Source organism: Copadichromis virginalis, linkage group LG14, assembly GCF_057382275.1.
Source record: "Copadichromis virginalis isolate Kocher_CV1m ecotype Utaka linkage group LG14, C_Virginalis_male_GT1.1, whole genome shotgun sequence".
Taxonomy (NCBI): Eukaryota; Metazoa; Chordata; class Actinopteri; order Cichliformes; family Cichlidae; genus Copadichromis; species Copadichromis virginalis.
In genome coordinates this window covers 2,799,172-2,820,719 of record NC_140631.1, presented here as the reverse complement: position 1 = coordinate 2,820,719, position 21,548 = coordinate 2,799,172, and the positions used below count along the sequence as shown (strand labels likewise).

The following is a 21,548-nucleotide window of genomic DNA, read 5'->3' as shown; positions in this document are numbered from 1 at the left end:
TACATTAACATTAAACAAGTAAAGGATTTTTGTCTTCTGTTGCCATTTGTTATGATATGTGTTTGTTATCTGCCAAATAAGGAGCGCGGCTTCTTCACGGAAAGACGAGTGGGTGGTTGGTACATTGCTTAAATGGGCAATCGTCGGTAAATTCATCTTTTTACTTTATGTGAAGTGTGACTTTTTACTTGGAGCCTGTTGGTTCAGCATCGACTGCACAATGACGTCATTGCGTCAGCGCCCGTGAGTGTGAGCGTCGGGACGGGGGCACGGAACTGCTGTAGGGTCGACGAGTAGTCGAAGATGAAAGAGAAGGATGGAAATGAAACAGCGGTTTTTTAAATCGAGACACTGACTTGTCTGCAACAATAATATTCGTAGTGTCAATACGGAGCGAATGTTGCATGAGGACTCGCAGAAGAAGGGCTTCAATAGTGGTAAGGTAGTGAATGTAAGGAGAGTTGAGGAGGGCTGTAGCTTCTGGGGCTTTTTTGGAGAGGGAAAACAACATGGCTGCGGTGGAGCTCGAATGGATCCCAGAAACGCTGTACAACACTGCTATCTCGGCTGTGGTGGACAACTACAGCCGGTCAAGAAGGGACATACGGTCCCTCCCAGAAAATATACAGTTCGACGTCTATTATAAGGTAGGATTTTAGCAGTAAGGAGACTCTCAATGATGTGACAGCTAACATCCTGTGCGAGCTTCTGTGGTCGGCTGCTAACACTGCTTGCTAACGTTAGCGAAATGTCGGTAACGTTAGACTAGCTATCGAAAATTCCTCCTTAGGAATCTGATTTGGCTAACGAACAAGTTATCCAGCCTCGACATTACAGAAAGCTAGTGTGACAGTGTGTGTGTTGAAGCGAATTATTAAACTGCATCGAGACTGTCGCTAATTACCCAAGTATCCATTTAAATGAACTGGTTCCGTGATGTGTGGTGTTTTTAGTGTTGTCATGTCCAGGTCTGACCCACTTTGGCTAAAGTGACGTTAGCCGTTCTCACGTATAAAGCTCCTCGCTTACAACATACGTGTGCTTTTACAAACAATCACCATCACCTTTCCATAAAGACGGACAGCGATATTAAACCACTGTAACCTCGACAGCGATTCTTTCCTTCTGATACGTGTAGTTGGTTAAGTGTCACACCGAGGTCAGGCGTGACAGACAGAGCAAGGATTTTAAAAACATGAAGGTCGCGAATACAGCATGTTTCACAGTTACTCGATCTTCACCCACCAGATAATTCCAGATGCCCATAAAATGTACACTAGGATCTGATATTTGTTTAATCTACGGGTGCATCTTTAGATCCTTTATTGATGTATACCTGATGTGTAACTCTAATACTTGGACGAAAAAAACCTTTAGTCCACCCAGTCATGGTATGCTAACTATTTAGTAATAATAAAAGTAACACCATATGTTAAAACCAATTGCGTGAGAAGTGTAAAAATCCTTTGAGTGTTCTCTTTGGGGTTAATATTGTAGCCACAAATATGTGCAAATGTGTTTGGAGATTTTGTTTGTAGTTGCATGTCATTTGGATTGAGGTTGTAAATATAAAAAATGTAGTGTAACACCAATCTATCAAACTGAGAGGCCTGTCCAAAGAACTGATTGTGACTGCAATAACAACAACTTGTCACCATTTCCAGCTGTTGAAGAAAAGATTTCAGACTTCTCAGCCATTTCTCTCCCCAGCTGCATATTTACAGATTTACTTGCACATTAGTAAATCTAGGTACACTTAAGAATGCAATTATAGCCAAAAACCATTTGCAGATTCCTGTAAACATCACAGTAGGCCTGTAGACAACCGAAGAAAATCCTAGTCAACTGAAAACAGTTTTCAGCCAATCGATTGGATGCAGCGCTCGAGGGAAATCTGCGCATCATTTTTAGATTAACTAAATAGGCCATAGTGCACTGAGTGTATTCAAGCCTCTCAGCTTTATTAGTTCAAGTAAACAAAGTGAACCTAGTTTGTTTTATAAGTATGGCAGACACCAGGTTAGTGTGCTGCTGTCCATATTCATATCTTTTCTGATATTGGAACAAAATCGTCAGTGTAGAAGTATTGTAGAAAAATAGTTACAGGCAAAAATGCCCTTATCTTGGATCGATCTTGATTTTCCTGAGAGATGAGGTTTCACATCCAGCTTGGCGTGGTTGCAGTTAATTTTACTGGCAGGTGTTAACCTGCAAACTGCACTGTGTCGTCCCCCCCCCCCCAAAGAAAGAAAAAAATAGAGCTTCATTAAGACAGGGGGCCAATGGAGCTAAGAACTGGGGCAATTTGGTAACTTTGATTCATGTAGTCCTTCTGTTAATGTGCGCCTCTCTGTGTGTCTTAAGACACAGATGGAAAAATAATTAGTTTTACTCCACGTGTCTTAAGGCTAAGTTGGGAAGAAATCGGGCATTGTGGGTTTCTGTGTGTTCTGATGATTTATAGAGCAGTCACTGGAAATTCAAAACACTGCCTACTGACCAATCAGTGTTTAGGAAAATGGTGTCTCTTCCAGGAAGATCCCTTTGGATAGTAAGAGGGTCTGAAGTTTTTTAGTAGTGTCAGTTTGTTTTTCCCTGATGAGCAGTAGTAAGGGGAAATATTCTTTATGAATAAATATTCATATTCTGTGTTCCTTGATTATTATTAGGTTTTATTTTCTCATTGGTTGCAGATAATTTTAACATTAAATTATTCTCTAAAAAAGGCTCCTCTTTGTACTTGTTGACCTTATTATATTCAATTTGCAAGCAGTGGTTTGAATTCCATTTTATTTATTTATTCTGAGCTTTTTTTCTCGCACCAACAACACGACAACAGCTGGAAAACAAACTAAAACGGTGCTTTTGCAGTCTTGCTGACCAAAGTGCTTAAACGTTCAGATAAAGAAATGATATGCTGAGTGTGTTAAACTTACTTTGTGCTGCAGGTTCCAGATGGAGTCTTTCTTGAAAAACAAGGGTCAAGGTGACATAAAACCTTCATTAGACACTGTCAGTGGTTATGGTATAAAAGTTTATTATAAATTTTCTCTTGTCTAACAGTAAGAATTAAACCTTTAAGCTGTCAGTCAGCTCGTCTTCACACTTATGGAAAAGGGGAAGAGAGCATTTTCAATTGTGTTTGTATTGATTCATTAACATTTTAAAATACATGTTTATTGTCCTAGTGGGCACAAACCAAAGCCATTTCAGAAGCAACATTAAACACAGACGCTATCTGAAACGCTGCTGGGCAGTTACTTTAAAACCCATACAGACTTGAATGGGGAGAGAATTCTAAGTTTAGGATAGGTTAGGCTTTTATTGTCATTGTACATGTACAACAAAGTTTTGGGTGGTCTGCACCATCTGTGCATTTCAGTGGTCACTGTGACAGAAACCCAGTAAAAAATCTTTGTTTTTCCCTGAAAGTTTTTCTTCTGCTACAAATGCACATAATTTTGTTACTTTCTTACGCTTTCGTTAACATTTTCTCCTTTTATATAATGACTCTGGTGCAAATCCAGCAAAAGCATGAATAAATATTTTCTGTAAATAAACCAAAATGGGTTTTTCCTTAGAGCTCAGATGCCCCAGTTCCCAGGAGAAACACACTGACATGAAGTCTGGGGCATGGACTCGATGTGCTCAGTGCCTCCTAACATGATTAGGAAAGCACAATAACACAAGTGCTGGTTTACCCATTTTGCTGATGTGTTTTTGATACGATATACTGGAGTTTTGCTCAGTGTGCTCAAAGTCTGCTTTGGACTAATTCATGTGAAAATGCTGCCACGAGTTTAAGTCATTACAATAAATTGAAGGTACAGCTGTAACAAAAGTGTCAGTTTTCATCAAACACAAGCTAGCATCTAAAAGCTGAGTGCTGTGGTACTGTTCTGTGTGCACTGTGGAGGTTCCTGTCAGTTTCAGCAGTTTGCTGAAACATAGCACATGGTGAATTCACCAGCACTGACACTGATTTTTACCAGTGTGCCAAATCATCCTGAGGGCAACATGAACATCTGTGGAGTTCATGCTAGAATTTTAAGCACCGTTCTAGACAATTGTCACTGTGTTTTTACACACACTATGAAATGGTGACACATAAATGGCGCACACACCTAATATCATGAAGTTGTCTTGTCCACACTGCACATGTTTTCCTGTTTCTGGTTCCCACTGCCCTCCACAGCTAGGTGACTACTTGTGAGTAGAGCGTTTGACTTAAATTACAAGCACTGAAAGGTTAAAGCTGCACAACCAAAATAACGCCCCAGTACAGCAGTGGCTGCAGTACAAGTTTTCATTAGGTGAGATTTCATGTAAGAACCTTGGAGAGAGACATCTGTGATTAATAGTTTCCGTCACAAACACCACTATGGTGAGCCATTCGTGTCAAGGATTATATGGATTATACTGTCTGTGTCCACAAGTGTACGAGGGTCTATTTAATCTGAGTGGTGTTGATTTTCTTATCAGATGTGATTGTGATGCTCTGTATGGACATTCCAGGCAGACTGCAAGCAGAGTTGGAGGGTGGGGTCCACAGCAGCCCACGTGCATGTCCATAAACAAGCATAATCCTGGCTCAGTATAACAGTTTCCAGCTGCGTGCACTTTGATGACAGGCCAGACATCAGCAATTTTTTTTTTTTTTTTTTTTTTTTTAAGATCCTGTTCAGCAGACAACATTGGTTGCATCACTTAAAGCAGAGTAAAAAATGTTCAGCTTCACTCCTGTAGTTACAGGTTAGACTGTCATTTACCTGCAGCTGAGACATTGGTTCCCCTGCACATTAAGAAATTTGACTTGTACCTATAGAGATGACATCTGTTGTATTGTTACTGAATCTCATTTCTCACTGTGTCTCACTGTGCTGTGCTCTCAGCTCTACCAGCAGGGTCGACTCTGCCAGCTGGGGGGAGAGTTCTGTGAGCTGGAGGTGTTTGCTAAAGTGCTGCGGGCTTCAGACAAAAGGTAAGAACATAATGGGGCCAAACTGTGCCCATCACTCTCCTAAAGTAGTTTTCACACTTCCACTGCAGTCCTGAGCAGGTTCAGCAGAGTCTGAGATTAACCATAAACTGCAAGTTGATTACCTTTGAGATCAGTTAACTCCGAGTACGTTCACCTTGAGTTTAGTGTGTGCGAGTAGGGAAAGAAAGCCACCTTCAATGGAGCTTTGATAGCACAATTCACCATGGCAACACGTTAAATGAAAAGCAGAACTTCTATCTTAATCCAGTAAAACGAGGAATATTAATATTCCTAACCTTTGGAGACCCTTTGGCTACTAAACATAGAGGAAGTATACAAGTATATGTCACTGTACACTGGGATGCTAAACTTTAAATTTAGGAGGGTAGAAAAGAGTCATTTTAATGAGCTCTGGCCACTTTGTCATCAGTAAAGATGGTATTTGGAGTTTGGTGAATGCCGGTTTTTTCATCATTCACCAAACTTGCATTTTCATTTGTTCATACTGGAATCCTCTTTTTTTTTTTTTCTTCTTCTTCTTTTTTTTCCAACAGTGGATGGAACCAGTTTTTACACTGGAACCAAGCATAGGTTTAGTCGGGTGCCCTTAATGATGTTAAACATGTTTTTAGGTAACCAGAGAAATCTGTTTTTAGCTCTTTTGAAACTCTTGTCCACTCTGTTAAATGTAGTGTTAGGCGGGCTGATAGGTGTGAAACACTAATGATGCTGGAACAGAGAGGAAGGAAGCAATGTCCATCAACCAAAACTCTAATATTGTGATTGCTTCCATCATATAATTTCTAACTAGAGAATTTAAGGTCTTGTTTGTAGATCTTTGAAAACACATTTGGCACCTATCATCGTAGACATCGTTTCATGTGAATCTTCTTTAGACTGAGGAATGCTCATATATGGAAATGAGATCCCTTCTGTATGACGAGGACATCAACTGCGTACACTGACCTGTTGTTCATTTCTTGACGGTCCCTTGTGTGATATTCTTACTGCTAGTTAACTGTGCCAGGTGTTCTGTACAGTAGGGATGGTGCCATGCTGTCTACGGCCATGACTGATAAGAATCTGTTTACGCTAAAAGCTGCTTGTGGACTGGATTTTTTTATTTTTTGTGTTTCCTGCAATTTGACTGTTGACCCGATGTCTCCCTTTGACTTCATCACTGCAGACACCTCCTGCACCACTGTTTCCAGGCCCTTATGGACCACGGTGTGAAAGTGGCCTCAGTTCTGGCAAACTCCTTCAGCCGCCGCTGCTCCTACATCGCCGAGTCTGACGCCCACGTCAAAGAGAAGGCCATCCAGTTTGGCTTTGTGCTGGGTAAATGTCAGGGCTGGGCAGTGGAGGCTTCAGATAAGCACTGTGTGGGATAGAAGTGCAGAGCTGTCCTTATGTTAGGTGGTTGATAACGTACAATATAAACAGCATATAATGTGGGCCATATTAGGGCTGTGCGATATGACCAAAATCTCATATCCCGATATAAGACCTCTATCGTCCCGATAACGATATAAATCACAAAAATGTAACATTTTCTGTAAAGTCTGTGAATCTCGGGCAGGTGAAGTGTTTCCAGCTGTGCGTCATGTAGCTGGAGTCGAGTGTTTTAACCGATGCTGAAACGACACATTTTTAGACATAAGTTGTAACGGCGCCGTTTTCTTTGTGAGTATTTATTACACGGCGTGCTGCGGGGAAAAGCCTGTTCTAACGTTTGAGTCTAAGGTTTATTTTTTAGCACCGGACGGCTCTTTTTTACTTTTCATCTGTAAATAATCTGCATCTTTCACGTGATTCAGTTTATTTTGAAAAGTCTCAACAGGATCTTGAGCTTTATTGTGAAAGGTTTATGTGGAACATAAACAATCGAACACGCGATGGTTTTACCGTCGTTGTTGCTAACGACAACACATAAAAACAGGCGCTTGTCCGTCCGTAGTGTGGTGATATTAAATATAAGAGAAAGAGAGAACTTTAAGACAATAATATAGCCACTACAGTGACCATCAGAACATGAACAAATATTACCGTAAACAGTTTATTTTGTGACACCACGAAACAAACGAGAGGGTAAAATGAAACGATAGACGTTTTTATATAGTCATCAGATACATATCGTTATATTGAACAGCCCTAGGCCATATGTATTATGATAATACGTTATTATAATAATTGTCATGTAGGGCTGAACGATTATGGAAAATAATCTATTGCGATTTTTTTTTTTTTGCCCCAATATTGCGATTGCGATGCGATATGCGATTATTTTTTAAGGTCTTTGTCTTCTGTATTATTAAACAAAGACAAGCAATACATCATATAGTATGGCCAATACTATATTACATTAATTTTAAACTGTTCTTTCCTGGAAGACAGACCTCTGTTATGATGACATGAGGTGATGCATGAATTGATGACTGACATTTTTATTTAACTTCTTCAATCACAACAGTATATTTGAACATACACAATAGTTTATTTTTAGCTTACAAACATCTGAGCATAAAGTGCTGACAAGGAACCCTGGTGTAAACATTAAAATGAAAGTCAGTACAATGTGCAGATTGCAGAAATATACATAAACAAAATCAGTGGCTTTACCACACTCAGTTTTTCGACATCTGTGAACTACTAGACAGTCATTCAATTAAAAAATAATATTAAATAAATAAAACTAATAAATAAAAAATACACACATCTTACTGATCTCTGCAGTCAGTAACATTACACATAAAGTGCAAACATAATAGCAATTGTATAAACACACACACAAACACGCCTTTAAAATTTAAAGGCGTGAAATTGGACGGTCTAGTTCTGATTAGCGTCACCGCTGTCTCGGTGGAGTTTAATAAACTCGGCCGTCTGCTTCTTGCTATCTAAAATATAACCAGACACTGGTGTAAATTCTCGACTGTCTCATACTTCTGTTTAATAAGTTTTCTGTTTGACGTTTAGTCAGCTGTGTGAAAACCAAGGAGGAACCCACCCGGGGGATTAATAAAGTTTTATTTTATCTAATCTAATAACTTTAATCTCAGCCAAACCGATTTACTCACGAACAAACAAAACACTGAAAAAAGCCCAACAATAACATTTTTAGGTTGTCTAAGTGACTTATATATTACGTTTAACCCGAGCAGCGAAACTCCGCGGTGATCTGAAAATGATGTGCCGGGAGTTGTGCCGTTCTCGGCCGCATCAGTAACCCTCGAGCTCCCGGCTAGCTGTCGAGCTGGTGGGTAGCAGACGCCTCTGAAAACGTCGAAGCACTTTTGCAAATATGGGATATCTTGATAAACCGAGCAGATATTTGATGTTTACACAACTACTTTCTCGCCTGAAAATATGTTAAAAGTTTATTTTGTGACCCAGAAAGATTAGTATGAGTAATTTTAAAACTTAGTAGCGGCCGCCATTGCTGGAAACTGGAGTTTGGCTGGGCCGCGCTATGAATTCTGGGATATGGTAGTAATTTGGACAGCCTTCGGCGCGTCGCTGTGACGTAATCGGTCTACAAATGCGGCCTCAGGAGGATGCAGCCCATGAATTTGGACATGTCCAGAGTATAATCGCAGCCTTTGCGGTTAGAAAATTGCACTTGATCATGTCGCGATATTATCGCAAATGCGATATTATCGCAAATGCGATATATCGTTCAGCCCTATTGTCATGTCATTGAGAGAATTTAATATTTGAGCAGAGTTCTAGCTCCCATAGATCTCTGAAACATTAGTCAGTGAATTCCAGATACTCCCCATCTTAACTCATTATGTGTATAAAGCACACCTGTCTGCAGAATCAGTTTCTTTCCAGTTTCTCCACCAAAGAACAAAAGTCTTCCCACATGACATTAACCCAAAACATACCAACAAGGTAACAAAGGAGAGGATAAGAAGAAGCTTGGCATTCCTATATGAAATTTGTGGAGTGAGCCGAAGCCTCAAGTTGCTAAGCAACAGCCAGGTTTTAGAGTTTCTGTAAAGAGCAATGGGCCAAAATCCCTACAAGAAACATCTTACTGCTGTGCTTCCCAACAAGGGTTTCTCCACCAAAATACTAAATATTTATTTCACTTAGAAACTGATTTGCATGTCATTAACTTTTACATAATGTGTGTTTCTGGATTTTGGGTTGATATTCTCTGTGCCTTAAAACTTTAGAGCAGGGGTGTCAAACTCAAATACAGAGTGGGCCAAAATTCAAAATGGAACAAAGTTGCAGGCTAACATTAATATTTATTGAAAAAAAAATCTTCCTCCAGATGTAAGAATGAATCTTTTCTTATGGACTCAAATAGGTTTTGCTGGAAAACTGAATATGGAACAAGCAAAGTATTAGTATTATACAGCTAATATATATATTAGCTGTATAATACCAGTAGGCCAGCTCTAATAATAATTTGGTATGGCTTCGCAGGCCAAATGTAATTAGGCTGCGGGCCAAATTTGGCCCACGGGCCAGAGTTTGACACCTATGCTCTAGAGATTTCTTTCTAAGTGACCAAACTTCCAGTCAAAGTTTGGTTTTCTTAAGACCCTTGTGCTATGACCAGCAGACACCATAGTTGTTAGGCAGATGACTGTCATGTTTCTGTTTGTAGGTGGCTTCTTGTCTGATGCGGGCTGGTATGGAGATGCAGAGAAAGTGTTTCTGTCGTGCCTGCAGCTGTGCACGCTCCACAGTGAGGTCCTCCACTGCTACCGGGCTGTGGAATGCTGTGTCAGGTCAGTGTCAAAGAGCTGCTTTTATTCACCAGGGAACTCTGTGTCCTATAGTTACAATACCATAATTGTTAGATGTGCCAGATATGATGTTACACAACATGTGTTTTCTCCCAGAACACTTAGGCGTCTGACAGCACAGCTTGAAATGTTAGTTGTGAATAAAAGCCACTGAGTGATTCATATGAAGAGCTGTTAAACAGTCTGTCTTTACATTTTTTTGATTCTTATCAGATGAAAACGGATAAAACACAGAAACTGTATCTCATCACAGACGGTTAAGCTTTCCTTCTGAGTGGAAGTAGCAGCTATCTGTCATGGAGTAACAACACTGTAACTGTTATAAACTAAAACAGCAACATTGTTAGAAGTACCATGGGCCCATATTTAAGGCCTTGTATATAAATGAATCCTAGCAGATGGTATTAATGAATAAACTGAACACTGTAGAGCTAAGAAAAAGCTGCAAAAATGTTTGATCCAGATGTTTCTGTAGCATATTTGGTCCTGACGGGTGTGTTGACCGGGCACAAACATGTAAGCTGTGGTACAGTTTTATATGAGCTCTGCTGTCTCTGTAGTGTGTAACCGAGTGGGTGTGATGGGTTGTCCGTGATGGAGAGCAGTTTGTTCAGTGACCGCCTGTCCCTTGCTGCCCAATGACGATTCCAGATTAGTTTGTTGATCCTGCTACATGTCTACCAGCATCCCGAGAAACTAGAGACTGTTCATCCGCCTGTTGTACACAGCATCACTGTTGGGTTCTCCAGTTTAGTGTCCAGTCATTTAAGTGAACTATGGAAGTCAGCAACCATCTCTTTGTCCTGGGGACGTTCAGGAAGGGGAGATTTTTGTTGGACCATCCCACAAAACGTCTCACCAGTACCTGTACTCTGACTCCTGCCCACCCAACCACTGCAGTGTCGTTAGAGAGCATCTGCATGTGGCTCGATTCCCTGTTACACTGGAAATCTATAGTGTAGAAAATCAACAGGACTGTCCTGTGTGGTGCCCCAGTAGCACTAACACCACATTAAAGATGGGCTTCACCATCCATACAAACTGAGGAATCCAGGAGACGGTAGCAGTGGTGACAGCCAGCCTGAGCTTCTCTCATACATGCACACACACATGTTGCAAATTGCGGCAAACTGAATCCAGTTATTTTCAGGGAAACCAGTGCAGCAGTTTCCTTCCACAGCTTTTGTTGTTTTTAAATTGACAGTTATGCAGTAATACAGCAGATAAGACTGAGACTGAAGCGTCCCTGTCTTCTCTCTTCAGGCTGCTTCATGTCCGTAATGGAAACTGCAAGTACCACCTTGGGGAGGAGACCTTCAAGCTTGCTCAGTCTTACATGGACAAACTAGCCAAACATGGCCACCAGGCCAACAAGGCAGCGCTGTACGGCGAGCTCTGTGCCTTGCTCTTTGCCAAAAGCCACTATGACGAGGTGTGTAGGTTTGACCACTGAGGTGCTTTACAGTTTTGATACTGAGACAACTGAAAGTCCTTTCTGTCTGCAATGACCTTGTCTCTCAGGCGTACAGGTGGTGTATAGAGGCTATGAAGGAAATTACTCCAGGGCTGCCTGTCAAAGTAGTGGTTGATGTCCTTCGCCAGGCCTCCAAGGTAACACTCACACATGTATTTATCGCTCAGATCAGTCTTTGTCTGAATTTTTACACTAGTCTTCCAGACACATGTGTAAACTGTGGATTGTCTCTTCCCTGCAGGCCTGCGTGGTGAAAAGAGAGTTCAGAAAAGCAGAGCAGCTGATCAAACATGCAGTGTTTCTAGCAAGGTAACCCGCTGGGTGTAATGAAGACTCGACAGGGTACTTTCTAACATCGCAGTTTCTGACTGAAAATATTGTCTTACAGAGAACATTTTGGACACAAGCATCCCAAGTACTCCGACACGCTGCTAGATTATGGATTTTACTTATTAAATGTGGACAACATATGCCAATCGGTTGCTATTTACCAGGTACGTAGAGCGATGTGCTACAGGAGTATGCTCTTGTTTTCAGTGATGTTATTTAATTCAATCTTGTCTGATGTACAAATCCCAGACAGCGCTGGATATCCGACAATCGGTCTTTGGGGGGAAGAACATCCATGTTGCCACAGCCCATGAAGACCTAGCCTACTCCTCATATGTGCACCAGTACAGCTCTGGGAAATTTGACAATGCTCTGTGAGTGCATCTTCTAAACTCGGCTAATTACATTCCTCATGAGCTGCCTTGTAAATGTAGTCCAACACCCAAAGTCAGACTCTGGTATTTGGGTAATGTGTATGCAGCTGCACATATCAAATGTTTAACTGTACACACGGGCAGACGTAAAGATGACTGGAGATGCCTGTTGTTTGTGTAATTAATCATGTGATGCTCCTCGTGTATACAAAGGCTGTGATTCAGCATTGCCTAATGGTGAGACCTTTGATCCACTTTTGGACCGTATGAGCTGCAAAACAACTTTGTTCAATGGAAACACTTGATATTCTTGGAAGTGTTTGTCCCCAATATGTAGAGTTTCCAGCCAAGTCTGAGTTACACGACTGAGTGCTGTGTTTGTCCCTCAGATTCCATGCAGAACGTGCCATAGACATCATAACTCACATTCTGCCTGAGGACCATCTTCTGCTGGCCTCCTCTAAGAGAGTCAAAGGTAAGGCAGGCAAAGTGGAGAGTAGTATTATGCTCGTGTGTGTGACTGGCTGCTTGTAATAAAGTACCTTGAAAGAACAATTTAAAACTGGTTCTTTGCTAAGTTGTCTATTCGTAGGTCAAACTTTTGTGGTTTGACAGATTAAAAAAACATTCAGCAAGTGAGTGAAAAAGCAGCCGATGTCCAAACAAACAGTTTGAAAGAGCTTCAGGACGCCTGGAGAATTATTGATTAAGACCAGTTTACATGAATCCTTTAAAACATAAGAAGTTAGGGATAGCTCAAGACTTTTGCACAGTGCTGTATCTGTTTGAAGCTGTGCATTATGTCTTATAGACTCTATCCGCGTTTGCTTGTTTTTCCCCAACAGCCCTGATTCTGGAAGAAATTGCCATCGACTGTCACAATAAAGAGACAGAAGAGCGCCTCCTGCAGGAGGCTCACGACCTGCACCTCTCCTCGCTGCAGCTGGCCAAGAAGGCTTTCGGAGAGTTCAACGTACAGACAGCCAAACACTATGGCAACCTCGGACGACTCTACCAGTCCATGAGGAAGTTTAAGGTGAGGAGGACATGTGTGGTTTGTAATATTTGACACAATAATTAAAATTAAGGGGCATAAACCATCCCAGCGTGTGCCAGTTGTGCTGCCTTGTGATAAAAATAATCTCAGTGTAAGAAAAGGTCAACGGCAGAGAACAGCTATTCCACATTCACCTCATCTTGATTAAGAGATGAGTGTTTGTGTGAGAGTGAGTCACATTGTGCTTTTACAAGCACAAACCACTGTTTGTGGGAGACTGAATGGTTTTTGCTATTTAAAGCCAGAAATGATGAGATGTGAAATATTGTCATTGCAGTTGGCTGGGATTACACAAATATCAGAGTGGTGCACATTTATAAAGAGTGTGCACCAGTCTTAGATGCTGTCTTTGGCCTATAAAAAGCCAGAGTGGAGGTTAAAAGTAATCCTGCAGAAGTTCTAGTCTGCAGCTGAAATGACTTTGGGCAAGTATCTAATATCCTGCTGTTAATGAGAGACTGACTTGGGACTACACGTTATTCCTTTTAGTCCATTGGAAATGGACTGGAAAACAATTTAAGTGTGAAAGGCCATAACTTGCTTTCAGAGTGTAATGTGACAACTTTACTTTGACCCAGTTACAACACTTACAGGCACTGAACCACTTTTTGTTTTCAGTGGAAACGTAGCTGGATGTTTGATTTATGGGAAAGGCCATGGAAACCAAATAAATATTGCCTTTGAGTTTTGTCTTTGTTTGTGATTCATATCTCTTTGTCTTGCACACGTATTTGTGTAACCAGGAGGCAGAGGAGATGCACATCAAAGCCATCCAGATTAAGGAGCAGCTACTGGGCCACGAAGACTATGAGGTGGCTCTGTCTGTGGGTCACCTGGCCTCCCTCTACAACTATGACATGAACCAGTACGAGGATGCAGAGAGGCTCTATCTGCGCTCCATCGCTATCGGTCAGTAAGAGCAGAACAAGTTCACGTCCATGTTTTTTAGTGTCACAGTAAATGAGGCCCAAGGCCTGGGTCCTGATGTTGCTTCGTCACAGAACATGTTGTACTGAGATGCATCATACTCAACCTACTTCTCAGTTAATTGCCAAGTTTTGCTGTTATTGTTATGTAATCATTTATGTAGAGCTGACATTAATCAGTCCAACACCTGACGTTACTTCGCTACAATGGAAGAGGGTAACATTATCAAAAACGGGGCTCGAGTCAGAGAGACTGAATGAAACATGGTCTGTGATGTTTCTGTCTTCACAGGTAAAAAGCTGTTTGGCGAGGGTTACAGTGGGCTGGAGTACGACTACCGAGGCCTGATCAAACTCTACAACTCAGTGGGAAACTACGAGAAGGTGTTTGAATACCACAACGTACTGTCCAACTGGAACCGGCTGAGGGACCGGCAGTTTGCAGTGGCGGATGCCCTGGAGGACGTCAACACTACACCCCAGCAGACCCAGGAGGTGGTACAAGCTTTCCTATTGGCCCAGAGCCTAGGCCCCACCCGCCCCTGTCTCGGCTGATTGGTTGACCGAATGAGAAGGAGAAGAGAGGAGGGAAAAGAGACAAGTGGGTGGGTTTTAGCCTGGTGTGGACATGATTTGAGCCCAAAATGTGATGCTTCAGTTTCACACGGATTAGTAACACAGCAAATTCAAACATCACTGGCAGCTTGGTTGACTTTGTATGCTGCCAGTACACACACACAGACATACACACGTTTTCATGGAATAAAAAAAATAAATAGAGAAGACACTTATCAAACCTCATCAACACACTCTCACCATCAAGATGCAGTCACTGCGTTTCTCCAACAGAAAGAGGACACATGCCCGAGACTGGGGACTCGAAAAGAAACGTCAGACGTCCTATAAGGATGACGCACGACCTCCTCGCCTCTCATCTCACTCGCCTTTTTCTTCCTGGACAGCAGTTTTGCTTTTGTACCGTACCAGTGTAGCTCAGATCTCCGGGAGCGAACCCGTGTTCTCAAGAGCTGCACGACAGCATCTGTGGAATACCTGCACATCCATCAGCATCACTTGGCAGATCACAGCTGGAAATAGTTGGATATTTTTGACACTTGTACAGTTAAAGAAAATACAGATTGTACTCTTGAGTTTTATTTGAAGGCTTTTTGTTGTTGTTTTTTTCTTTGCAATTAACTGAACGCGAACCCTCAAAGTTGCGTGGAGGAGAATGTGATAACACCAGGTGTGGTTTTTACACACAACAGGTTTTCACAGGTCTTTTTTTCCAGCTTAGTACTGACATAGCATCATTAAAATGCCAATAATTTATATGCAAACATATGTTTATGTAGCCCTTTGTTTAAGTTTTCTTACTGAATGAGAAATGGCTCAACACTATGATAACAAGGGACACGGATGGGAGGGCAAAGAGGAAGCTGCTACATGTGCAAAGGCTCCGCAGCCTCGCTTTGTTCATCTTGAGGCTGTATGTGTGAGTGAGTGAGTGGAACACAACTCTCGGTGCCCAAGTGCTCCACCGATGACTACCAGCCTTACACCAGCTTGCAGTTATCTGTCTGTAGACGGACCCATATTTTGAAGTGCTAAATAAACTATTATATCCTTAACGGCGCTACAGTGGGGACCAATATTGTGTGCTTGTGTGCGTGTTTGCATAGCAGCCTGATTATTGTGCATGTGGCCTCTCTGCTTCACACCCTCCTGTCAGAAAATCCCATTAAAGTTCCTGATATGTTTTTCTGTTACTGGCCCATCGTTCAGAGTCTCGCTGTCCAGAATCTCATCTGTTGCTTTATTTAAAAGCTCAGCTTCGGCTGGTTTTCAGTTTTACTCGACATCTTAGCTCTATAACAGGGGTGGGGGAACTCCAGGCCTCAAGGACTGGCGTCCTGCAGGTTTTACATGTGCTTGATCCAACACAGCTGGTTTAAATGGCTAAATTAAAAAGGTTTCCAGAGGCCTGACAATGAACTAATCATTGGATTCAGGTGTGTTGACCCAGGGTCATATCTAAAGCCTGCAGGACACCAGCTCTACAGCTGCCATGTTGGTATTTTAAAGCTAACTTAGGCTCTCTAGTGGACAAAGTATGCAACGGCCATTACATACTTTGTGCCGAAAGGGCTTTAAAGGAACATGTTCTTATTTTTAGACTGTAATATTGTATCTTTTCATTATTCTCAGTTCTAAATAATCCTTATTGACCTTATCCTGAGCCTTGGGGCAGCCACTCAAGTCAGTGTCTATCTGAAAACAGCTCTTTTAGTGCCTCTGTCTCTCTTAAAGCCAGCTCTCTTCTGCCTGTCACACACAAATAGTTTGAACAGCAGGTGTGTAGCCAGAGCTGTGTGCGTGACTTAACCATGTTAATGGGTTTGGCTCACTGACATGAGAAAACAGAACATTTGAACACCTAGTTGGTCCATTTGAAACCTGTTTGGATTTTGTTCTGTATATTTGGAGTAAGCTACAGTGCTGCGACAAAGTATTTGCCTCCTGATTTCTTCATTTCATGCATGTTTGTCACACTGCAGTGATTAAGATCATCAGACAACATTTAAAATGAGATAACATACGTTTTTAATTGATTTGTGATTTTTGGTGAGGGACAAAAGAACCTACCTGGCCCTGTTTGAAAAAGGAAAAAAACAAAAACAGCTTTTCATAAAAAGAACATCACAGTAAGAGCATGTGGAGGGAGTGGGAGTGGAAGTGGGCTGCTTGGATGATTAAGGATCTGGATGGAAAAAGGAATTCTGCTCTCGACGTACAGCTCGAGCGTGCTCGGGTTACGCAGCAGAACAACACAATCCCAAATATACCAGCAAGTCCATGACCTTAACAGGTTGTTCATGGCCAACACCCCACCAGTGCTCCTCCATACTCGACCAGTTTTTAGACTTTAGGCCAGGTAGGTTTGGATAACTTTTTACCCTTAATCCTAATTTTGAGCTTATTCTGGTTATGTCTGTGTAACATTAACAGTTGTATGATGACCTGAAAGTGAGACAAAAATGCAAAAAACAATGTGTATATCAAGAACGGGGCAAGCTCTTGTTCACAGCACTGTTTATGTACCTGTGATCCTGTAAAGCCTTCCACTGCAGATGCTTTCAGTCTAATATTTAGTCCACAGTTTGGGAATCACCAGCTTCTCTGGATGGGATTTTTTCGTTAGTGCAATTCTAACATTACACATGGACCCTTGTTTCACTAAAGCAGTCTGTCAATATAAGAGGTGAAGGAGAAATGAGCGCTTAAAGAGACGCTGCGTAACAGTGGCGTGAAGAAAGGCATGGACGCATGCTGTAGCAGATGAAGGATGAGATTTTGCACAGTCGAGGCTGAACACAGGCTGTGGAGATTCTGTGCAACGTTACTGAGAATGTGATGCCATGGATGAATAGTCCGCTGTTAATTTAGTATTTAGTTTGTTTTGAAAAGAACGAATGAAGAAAACGAGCTTTGCCTTGCTGTTGCTTCAGTGCTGTCAATGTCTCCCTCTGTAACAGTGATGTGAGGGGCTGTAGCTGAGGAGGAGGTCCAGCTCTCAGCTAAACACTCAGTGCTTTGGCTTAAATAGACCCCCCACCCCTCCACCTCTGAGTAGATTTCTTATCTACAGACTTTACTTGTAAACAGGTGCATACAAAGAGAAGGATCATGAATATTTCTTTGTCTTAAAAAGTGAATCATGGAGAAACTTTGCATGATTTGACGTGTGTGCTGTGAGGGCTACGTCTGCATCTTCTCCAGAGGATTACAAAACAGGTCTCGGCAGCAGTTTCTAATCCAGCTTCGGCTGAGGTGCAAGTTCCTTTTTCCTGCTTGGCCAAGATGATCTGCTGATGTCTGAAAGGGAATAGTGTAGTTCAAGTGGTGGTGTCGGGGGTGGGGGGCGCAGGACAAAGTTCAAATTGAAGCTGCGATGTCTCCAACAGCCCGCTTCTCTCTTCAGAGTTCAAAGGAGACGTGTGGGATGTGTTCACTGTTGTCCTGTTACTGCTTCACTGTTAGCTTCAAAAACATTAAAACATCGTTGACCATCACAGTTTCCCTCTTTGCTGTCCGTCAGCTGTACACATCTGGACTTCACCATCCCAGCAAACAACAGGACACTTTTACACTGATGAGATGAAATATTCAGTTTATTTGATTTCAGTCCTTCAAGTTTTCTTCCTTTAAATCTGGCTTTAAGTATAGGTGAGTTATAGTGCATAATACAGCGAGTGGAAAGGAACTTCAGACTTTACTTGGAAATTGCCATTTTTGGCAATTGCCACTACATTTCACTGTGAAACTTTTACTCCTTTTATAGACTAGCCTTACAGCTTCCATCACTGACATTTTACACACAAGACAGATTTTAAAGGGTTAGGATTGCTGCTATACAAATCATAATCTTTTTTTTTTTACATATATTTGATCGTGCTGGAATTAAAAGTACACCCTGCAGAGCACATAAAAGAGGCAAACGAGGTAAAGTGTGCATAGTAGCAGGCACAGGCGGACGATCTTCCTGCGAGCATGCAGAGGTGGGATGCCCAGGATTTGTAAAGTGTTCACTCTGCAAAGTGCTTCTATTGCCGGGCATAAATGAGGGTCGTTAGATCAGGTAGCGAGGCAGCAGAGAAAGCCACAAGGTGTCTTTGGATCAAGAAGGCAGATCTGTTGACGACTGCGGCTGTGAGTCTGATTAATCCAGGTGAGAGAGGGTGTCTGATGTTGAGAGGTTTAAAACCTGTGATGACCTCATGTTACATCACTGATGATGCATCCCAGCACACTAGTCTGTCATGCAGACCTCAACCAGGCACCGCTCATCACCCGAACACCACCATCACTACAGCGAAGCACGGTGGGGGCAGGATTACACTGTAGGGATGTTCCCTCTAATTTTTCATGTGTCTGAGCGAACACACAAACTCCCTGAGTGGTCTCTTGGACCACTGTGAGCAACAGCAGACGTGTGCACTGTGGTCACGCCAGCATCCAATCCACCCAGGTTACATGGTTTATTAAAGTAATCAAATTACAGCATTTATGTTAGACGACTTTTAATTAACTGCTTTAGCCCACTTACAATGATTTTTTTTTTTTTAAAGAAATCTTGTTCATGACCTGTGCAGCATGTTAAAACTATTGGAAGTAAAAATAACTTAAACTCCAATTTTGAAAACACAACTTTCTAAAAAAGAAATTTATGAAGCTCTGACTCATATCATGAGTCTGAGTCTGTGGTCTGGGAGAGAGTCTGTAACTCTGTCTGCAAAATACAGTAAATAATGACCAATGCTGGGCAGTTAATTATATAGTTACTTCTTCAAAAAGGTAACTGAGTTATGCAAACAACAACATTTTTTGCAGCTGTTTACCTAAAAATGCAGCCAAGGCGTTTTTTTTTTTAAATAAACATTTCAAGCTATTTACAGAACACAAATTATTTGTGCCGCTCCAAAAAATAATTCCTGTCCACTATGAGATGAAGGAGAACAACAGCCTGATACCTGCAGGCCTGACAGCAGCAGACGTATCACTGCTGTAACACCTGTAACATTCAGCAGGCGCCTCATTGTTCTGACACACAACAACACTATTGACTACACTACACACTAACTACACACTGACTACACACTAACTACACACTAACTACACACTAACTACACACTAACTGCACACTAACTACACAAGATTTGCACTAAACGTCGCAAATCTCTCACATCTCAAAAACACGCCGTCACTCCTGTTTTTACCGTTTCTTCCCACAGTAAATATAAACAACGACAGTATTCAGTAAAAAACAAAGAAACATTGCAGATATTTTTATCATAACTCTGGTTTTACGTGGCCGATCAACACAATTTAAAAACTGGTATAAAGTCCACACTTTTCCCTCAGTTGTTCCGTGGATGAGCCGAGGTCTCCCCTCTCGCCGCCGCCTCTGAACACACAAATACAAATTGCATGTGAAGCAGGAGGTGCAGATTTTTTTGCTATTGTTTTCTAAATCCAGGCTTGATCACGTGGAGGTATTTGGAAAACTTTTTTTGGCCAGCGGACGACTGTTGTCTCGCAGAAAGTCAAATCAAATGTATGCGATACACAATCAATTCACAAGAACACATTTAAACAGAAGGTGCCTGATTTCAACTAAACGAAATCATATCATCACGTTTGGTTTTTTTCTTCTTTCTTGTTTTTTTTTTATTTTTAAATTAAGCATCTTCTAATGAGAGTGCAAAAACAGTAAAGAAAGAAAAAAAGAGACCTCTTTCCTCTCGATGGAAAAATGCACCATGTCGACCAATTTTTTTAAAAAAAAGTCAGCATCTGGGATTTGGTTGTTTAGGAAGAGGGGAAAGCAAGACAGAGATCGATAGCCGGTTTTGAGATGTGGGAGATTTGTGACGTTTAGCGTGGAGTGTATAGTTAGTGTGTTGTGTAGTCATAGTTTTGCTTTGTGTGTCAGTGAGGCCACTAATGACTGTCACAAAGGCACATTGCAGTGTAAACACTGTCACCAGGTGAAAACAGGAGCAGTGCTACACCTGTTGTCCTCTTGTGGTGGACATTTTTTTTACTGGCACAAGTAGTTTGTGGGGCATCTTATTGTGACACCTGATTGTTCTTTCATTTTAGTTATAGTAGTATTTTTAAATGGTTGTACCACATTTTAAAAATGCCAGATGTATTGGTTGCATTTTCAGATAAATAGTTGTATATGTTTATAAAATGTGTGCACAACTTTTAAAAATGTACAATTTATATTTGCATTTCAAGTTATAAAAATAATTTACTCAACATGTCTGTGGTTTTGACAGTAAAAAAAACCTAACTACTAGGATTTTATGGGGTTTTTTTGTGTGATTTCAGATCAGTTGTGTTAATACAGTAAGTCAGTGAAAAAACCAACTAAATTCAGACACATGAGGTTGAGCTGAAAAGAATGATACCAAACAAGGCAGGAAGAAAATAAAAATGAAACAATCTGAGGGTGAAATACAAATGTAAAATCAACAGGAGTCAAAAATGTCCAGTTATATTTTGGACCTCAGAGGGTCAGCCTAACAAATCATGAAAAGTTAGGTTTGGATTTTTGTTCACGACGGTGCAGATTTCTGACATTTTGTGTAATTTAAGCACGTAACAATTTGTGTGAAACTGAAGTTAGCACTTGGACTTAACGCTACAAGCGCCACTTCAACGACCACATGGGATCTGTACAAGACACAAACTGAAAGCATTGGGGGATATATTACACCACAGGTGCCGTATTTGTGGGGGTAGTTACAGAGGTTGTAATTTTTGCAACGAGACTTTGGCTTTAACCGAAGATGGGGCTCCAAGTTCTGCTTTACTTAACGAAAAGGCGCTCTGTCACCCAAGAAACACGCAGGCGCAGAGAGAGAGAGAGCGCGTCGCCCTGTAACCATGGCAACCGTAACGCTGCCGCCTGGAACAACAGCACGTAGCTGTCAAACAAAACCAAACAGTCCTGACCCGCGACAACATGAAACAGGAAAGTACCGCAGTGTAATCCATTTATTTCAACAAAGTAACTGTATCCTGAATACCACCTTTTTAAACGGTAACTGTAACGGAATACAGTTACTCATATT

The 21,548-nt window shown here is 41.5% G+C and overlaps 1 protein-coding gene across 1 annotated transcript; it reads left to right on the top strand.

Annotated features, from left to right (window-relative positions):
* Window positions 1–233: 233 nt before the first annotated feature.
* Window positions 234–17,978, top strand: appbp2 (amyloid beta precursor protein (cytoplasmic tail) binding protein 2). The gene is made up of 13 exons (XM_085479038.1): window positions 234–647; window positions 4,893–4,981; window positions 6,168–6,319; window positions 9,603–9,726; window positions 11,008–11,176; window positions 11,266–11,355; window positions 11,460–11,527; window positions 11,607–11,712; window positions 11,798–11,922; window positions 12,312–12,397; window positions 12,768–12,958; window positions 13,723–13,888; window positions 14,198–17,978. The coding sequence occupies exons 1-13, from the start codon at window positions 510–512 to the stop codon at window positions 14,458–14,460; spliced, it is 1,767 nt and encodes a 588-aa protein (XP_085335164.1). The 5' UTR covers window positions 234–509; the 3' UTR covers window positions 14,461–17,978.
* The last annotated feature ends 3,570 nt before the right edge of the window (window positions 17,979–21,548 follow it).